This window comes from Oenanthe melanoleuca, chromosome 25 (assembly GCF_029582105.1).
Source record: "Oenanthe melanoleuca isolate GR-GAL-2019-014 chromosome 25, OMel1.0, whole genome shotgun sequence".
NCBI classification, from domain to species: Eukaryota; Metazoa; Chordata; class Aves; order Passeriformes; family Muscicapidae; genus Oenanthe; species Oenanthe melanoleuca.
The window spans coordinates 6125368-6132296 of NC_079358.1; the positions used below are offsets into that span (position 1 = coordinate 6125368).

At 59.4% G+C, this 6929-nt stretch overlaps 1 protein-coding gene across 1 annotated transcript; it reads left to right on the forward strand.

The window, feature by feature from the left end:
* Positions 1 to 708: 708 nt before the first annotated feature.
* LOC130263350 (homeobox protein otx5-like) lies at positions 709 to 5936 on the forward strand. Its single transcript, XM_056510857.1, is given in 4 exon segments — positions 709 to 787; positions 2114 to 2265; positions 5396 to 5467; positions 5469 to 5936. Coding segments are annotated over 4 exon segments (771 nt in total).
* Positions 5937 to 6929: the final 993 nt, after the last annotated feature.

A 6929-nucleotide genomic window follows, 5' to 3' on the forward strand; every position in this document is an offset into this window, starting at 1 on the left:
CCCCAGCTGTTCCAGGTGTATCCAGGTGTGTCCCAGGTGTGTCCCAGGTGTATCTCAGCTGTCCCCAGGTATCCTCAGGCGTGTCCCAGGTGTGCCCAGGTGTGTCCCAGGTGTTCCCAGGTGTCCCAGGTGTGTCCCAGGTGCCCAGGTGTGTCCCCAGGTGTGTCTCAGGTGTGTCCCAGGTGTCCCCAGGTGTGTCTCAGGTGTCCCCAGGGTCCCAGCTGTCCCCAGGTGTGTCCCAGGTGTTCCCCAGGTGTGTCCCAGGTGTCCCCAGCTGTCCCAGGTGTATCTCAGCTGTCCCAGGTGTGTCCCCAGGTGTGTCCCAGGTGTGTCCCAGGTGTCCCCAGGTATATCCAGGTGTCCCCAGTCCCAGGTTTGTCCCAGGTGTACCCCAGGTGTCCCCAGGTGTGTCCCAGGTGTGTCCCAGCTGTCCCAGGTGTGTCCCAGGTGTGTCCCAGGTGTCCCCAGCTGTCCCAGGTGTGCCCAGGTGTATCTCAGGTGTCCCAGGTGTGTCCCAGTTGTCCCCAAGTGTGTCCCAGGTGTCCCCAGGTGTGTCTGGCTGTCCCAGGTGTGTCCCAGCTGTCCCCAGGTGTGTCCCAGGTGTATCTCAGGTGTCCCCAGGTGTATCTCAGATGTCCCCAGGTGTCCCCAGGTGTGTCCCAGGTGTGTCCCAGCCGTGCCCGTGTCCCCGCAGCCCCTCCCCCCGCCATGATGTCGTACCTGAAGCAGCCGCACTTCGGGGTCAGCGGGCTGGGCCTGGAGCTGCTGCCGCCCGTGGGATACCCCGGTACCGGAACGGGGGGGAGGGGCGGGGGGACCCCGGTACCCGAACGGGGGGAGGGGCGGGGGGACCCCGGTACCGGAACGGGGGGAGGGGCGGGGGGACCCCGGGACCCCAAATGGGGGGGGAGGGGCGGGGGGACCCCAAGGGACACCCCGGTACCCCGAAATGGGGGGGGGGAGGGGCGGGGGACACCCCGGTACCCCGAAATGGGGGGGGAGGGGCGGGGAACCCCGGTACCCCAAATGGGGGGGGGATGGGGGGGATGGGGACCCCGGTACCCCAAAATGAGGGGGGGGATGGGGGGGGATGGGGACCCCGGTACCCCAAAATCGGGGGGGGGAGGGGAGGACACCCCGGTACCCCGAAATGTGGGGGGATGGGCGGGGGGCAGCCCCCGGTACCCCAAAATCGGGGGGGGAGGGGATGTGGGGCACCCAAATTCCGGGAATTTATCCCAAATTTCGGGGGTCTCTCCCCATTCCCGAGGGTCCTTTCCCAAGTTTCGGGGGTCCCTCCCCAATTTTGGGGTTCCCTCCCCATTTCATGGGTTCCCTCCCCAAATTTTGGGGTCTCCCCCCAATCCCGGGGGTCCCTCCCCAATTTCGGGGGTCCTTCCCCAAATCCCTGTCCCCAAATTTCGGGGATCCCTCCCCATTCCCGGGGCTCCCTCCCCAATCCCGGGGGTCTCTCCCCAAATCCCTGTCCCCAAAATCCGGGGATCCTTCTCCAGTTCGGGGCTCCCTCCCAATTTCGGGGGTCCCTCCCCAATTTCGGGGGTCCCTCCCCAATTTCGAGGGTCCCTCCCCATTTCCTGGGTTCTCTCCCCAATTTTGGGGATCCCTCCCTAAATTTTGGGGTCTCCCCCCATTCCCGGGGGTCCCTCCCCAATCCCGGGGGTCCCTCCCCAAATCCCTGTCCCCAAAATCCGGGGATCCTTCCCCAATTCGGGGCTCCCTCCCAATTTCGGGGGTCCCTCCCCATTTCCTGGGTTCTCTCGCCAATTTTGGAGATCCCTCCCCAAATTTTGGGGGTCTCCCCCCCATTCCCGGGGCTCCCTCCCCGATCCGGGGGTCCCTCCCCAATTTTGGGGTCCCTCCCCAAATTTGGGTCCCTCCCCAATTTTGGAGGTCCCTCTCCAAATTTTGGGGTCTCCCCCCATTCCCGGGGCTCCCTCCCCGATCCGGGGGTCCCTCCCCAATTTTGGGTCCCTCCCCAATTTTGGGTCCCTCCCCAATTTTGGGGTCCCTCCCCAAATTTTGGGGGTCTCCCCATTTCCTGGGTTCTCTCCCCAATTTTGGGTCCCTCCCCAATTTCGGGGGTCCCCCCCAGGCACCCCCCGCAAGCAGCGCCGCGAGCGCACGACGTTCACGCGGGCGCAGCTGGACGTGCTGGAGGCGCTGTTCGCCAAAACGCGGTACCCGGACATCTTCATGAGAGAGGAGGTGGCGCTGAAAATCAACCTGCCCGAGTCACGGGTACAGGTGAGACACCTGGGACAGGTGTGACTGACAGGTGTGACAGGTGTGACACGGGACAGGTGTGACAGGTGTGACACAGGACAGGTGTGACACAGGACAGGTGTGACACAGGGACATCTTCATGAGGGAGGAGGTGGCGCTGAAAATCAACCTGCCCGAGTCACGGGTACAGGTGAGACACCTGGGACAGGTGTGACTGACAGGTGTGACAGGTGTGACAGGTGTGACAGGTGTGACAGGTGTGACACAGGACAGGTGTGACACAGGGACATCTTCATGAGAGAGGAGGTGGCGCTGAAAATCAACCTGCCCGAGTCACGGGTGCAGGTGAGACACCTGGGACAGGTGTGACAGGTGTGACACGGGACAGGTGTGACACAGGGACAGGTGTGACAGGTGTGACTGACAGGTGTGACACAGGGACATCTTCATGAGGGAGGAGGTGGCGCTGAAAATCAACCTGCCCGAGTCACGGGTGCAGGTGAGACAGGTGTGACTGACAGGTGTGACAGGTGTGACACGGGACAGGTGTGACACGGGACAGGTGTGACACGGGACAGGTGTGACACAGGGACATCTTCATGAGGGAGGAGGTGGCGCTGAAAATCAACCTGCCCGAGTCACGGGTACAGGTGAGACAGGTGTGACTGACAGGTGTGACAGGTGTGACAGGTGTGACAGGTGTGACAGGTGTGACACGGGACAGGTGTGACAGGTGTGACACGGGACAGGTGTGACACGGGACAGGTGTGACACAGGGACATCTTCATGAGAGAGGAGGTGGCGCTGAAAATCAACCTGCCCGAGTCACGGGTACAGGTGAGACACCTGGGACAGGTGTGACAGGTGTGACAGGTGTGACTGACAGGTGTGACTGACAGGTGTGACACGGGACAGGTGTGACACAGGGACATCTTCATGCGGGAGGAGGTGGCGCTGAAAATCAACCTGCCCGAGTCACGGGTACAGGTGAGACAGGTGTGACTGACAGGTGTGACTGACAGGTGTGACAGGTGTGACACGGGACAGGTGTTACAGGTGTGACAGGTGTGACACGGGACAGGTGTGACACAGGGACATCTTCATGAGAGAGGAGGTGGCGCTGAAAATCAACCTGCCCGAGTCACGGGTACAGGTGAGACAGGTGTGACTGACAGGTGTGACTGACAGGTGTGACAGGTGTGACACAGGACAGGTGTGACACGGGACAGGTGTGACAGGTGTGACAGGTGTGACACAGGACAGGTGTGACACGGGACAGGTGTGACACAGGGACATCTTCATGAGAGAGGAGGTGGCGCTGAAAATCAACCTGCCCGAGTCACGGGTACAGGTGAGACACCTGGGACAGGTGTGACAGGTGTGACTGACAGGTGTGACAGGTGTGACAGGTGTGACAGGTGTGACAGGTGTGACACGGGACAGGTGTGACACAGGGACATCTTCATGCGGGAAGAGGTGGCGCTGAAAATCAACCTGCCCGAGTCACGGGTACAGGTGAGACAGGTGTGACTGACAGGTGTGACAGGTGTGACAGGTGTGACACGGGACAGGTGTGACAGGTGTGACTGACAGGTGTGACAGGTGTGACACAGGGACATCTTCATGCGGGAGGAGGTGGCGCTGAAAATCAACCTGCCCGAGTCACGTGTACAGGTGAGACACCTGGGACAGGTGTGACAGGTGTGACAGGTGTGACACAGGACAGGTGTGACAGGTGTGACAGGTGTGACAGGTGTGACACAGGACAGGTGTGACAGGTGTGACTGACAGGTGTGACACGGGACAGGTGTGACAGGTGTGACACGGGACAGGTGTGACAGGTGTGACAGGTGTGACACGGGACAGGTGTGACACGGGACAGGTGTGACACGGGACAGGTGTGACAGGTGTGACACAGGGACAGGTGTGACAGGTGTGACAGGTGTGACAGGTGTGACAGGTGTGACAGGTGTGACACGGGACAGGTGTGACAGGTGTGACACGGGACAGGTGTGACACGGGACAGGTGTGACACGGGACAGGTGTGACACGGGACAGGTGTGACAGGTGTGACACAGGGACAGGTGTGACAGGTGTGACAGGTGTGACAGGTGTGACACGGGACAGGTGTGACAGGTGTGACAGGTGTGACACGGGACAGGTGTGACACAGGACAGGTGTGACAGGTGTGACACGGGACAGGTGTGACACAGGACAGGTGTGACACGGGACAGGTGTGACAGGTGTGACAGGTGTGACAGGTGTGACACAGGTGACACAGGTGTGACACAGGTGAGGGGACACGAGGAGCAGGAAAGGGGGGGGTGGGGACCAGGTGAGGACAGGTGGGACACGGTGGGGGGGGGAGGGGCCCAACCTCGCCGTGTGAGCCCTTGGCCCTTTGTCCCACCAGGTGTGCCCCTCCCCCTCCAGGTGTGCCCCTCCCCCTAGGTGTGTCCCCCCCTGTTCTCACCGCTCTCCCCTCCCCCCCAGGTGTATCCCAGGTGTCTCCCCTCCCCCCCAGGTGTGTCCCCTCCCCCCCAGGTGTGTCCCAGCTGTTCTGACCCCTCTCCCCTCCCCCCAGGTGTGGTTCAGGTGTATCCCAGGTGTCTCCCCTCCCCCCCCAGGTGTGGTTCAGGTGTATCCCAGGTGTCTCCCCTCCCCCCCAGGTGTCTCCCCTCCCCCCCAGGTGTGTCCCCCCCGTTCTGACCCCTCTCCCCTCCCCCCCCCCAGGTGTGGTTCAGGTGTCTCCCCTCCCCCCCAGGTGTGTCCCCCCCCCGTTCTGACCCCTCTCCCCTCCCCCCCAGGTGTGTCCCCTCCCCCCAGGTGTGGTTCAGGTGTGTCCCAGGTGTCGCCCCTCCCCCCCAGGTGTGTCCCCTCCCCCCCAGGTGTGCCCCCCCCCCCGTTCTGACCCCTCTCCCCTCCCCCCCAGGTGTGGTTCAGGTGTATCCCAGGTGTGTCCCCTCCCCCCCCAGGTGTATCCCAGGTGTGTCCCCCCCGTTCTGACCCCTCTCCCCTCCCCCCAGGTGTGGTTCAGGTGTGTCCCCTCCCCCCCCCCGTTCTGACCCCTCTCCCCTCCCCCCCCAGGTGTCTCCCCTCCCCCCCAGGTGTCCCCGCCCCCCGTTCTGACCGCTCTCCCCTCCCCCCCCAGGTGTGGTTCAAGAACCGCCGCGCCAAGTGCCGCCAGCAGCAGTCCCAGGGCTCGGGCCCCCCCAAGCCCCGCCCCCCCCCCCAAGAAGAAACCCTCCCCCCCCCGCGACCCCCCCCCGGACCCCGCCCCTCCCCCCGCCGGGCCCTTCACCCCTCCCCCCCGCCGCCCCTCCCCCCCCCGTCTCCATCTGGAGCCCGGCCCGCGCTCTCGCCCCTCCCCCCCCGACCCCTCCCCCGGTTTCCGGGGGGGTTTCCCCCCCCCGGGGGGTTTCTCGCAGCCCTTCCCCCCCTTTTTCGGGGGGCTGGACCCTTACCTGTCGCCCCTCCCCCCGCCCCAGGTGGGCGGGCTCAGCCCCCTGGGCGGCCCCGCCCCCCCCGCCCCTCCCCCCGCGGCCGCGCTGGGGTTCGGGGGGGCCCCGGCGGCGTTCGGGGGGTTCGGGGATTGCCTGGAGGGGGGAGGGGCGGCCTGGAAGGTGAATTTTGGGGGAGGGGATTGCCTGGAGTTCAAGGACCAGAGCACCTGGAAGTTCCAGGTGTTGTAGGGAAATTTTGGGGGGGGGGTTGGGGATTTTTTGGGAATTTTTTGGGAATTTTTTGGAAATTTTTTTGAAATTTTTTGGGAATTTTTTGAGAATTTTTCGGGAATTTTTTTGAATTTTTGGGGGAATTTTTTGGGAATTTTTCTGGAATTTTTCTGGAATTTTTTGGGAATTTTTTGGGAATTTTTTGAATTTTTGGGGAATTTTTTTGGGAATTATTTGGGGAATTTTTTTTTAATTTTTTGGGATTTTTTTGGGATTCTTCGGGGAATTTTTTGGGATTTTTTGGGAGTGTTTTGGAAATTTTTTGGGGAATATTTTGGGAATCTTTTGGGAATTTGTTTGAATTTTTTGGGGGGTTTTTGTGAATTTTTTGGAAGTTTTTGGAGAATTTTTTTGGGAGTTTTTGGGAGTTTTTGGGGAATTTTTTGGAAATTTTTGGGAATTTTTCGGGGAATTTTTTGGGGAATATTTTGGGGACTTTTTTTGGAATTTTTTGGGATTTTTTTTTGGGGATTTTTTTGGGATTGTTTTGGAATTTTTGGGAAATTTTTTGGAAAATTTTGGAATTTTTTTGGAATTTTTTGGATTTTTTGGGGTTTTTTGGGGGATTTTTTGGGGATTTTTTTGAGAATTCCCGCGGCTCGGAAAAAATTCCCGGGAAATTCCCGGGAATTTTTTTTGGGGGGGTCGTGGACAATTCCCAAAAAAAAAAAAAAAAAAAAAAAAAAAATTCCCGGAAGGAAGAAAATTCCCAGAAATTTTATTTATTTATTTATTTTTATTTTTAATTTCCGAGTCCTGGATAAAAAAATTCCCGCGGGTTTTTTGGGTCATGGAAAATTCCCAAAAAAATTCCTGGAGGGCGAAAAAAATTCCTGGGAAATTTCTGGATTATCTGATGGTGAATGAAATGATATTAAATGAAATTAATTCAGCAATAAAATAAATAAAATCTTTCATTTTCTGTTTATTTTGGGTTTTTTTTGGGTTTTC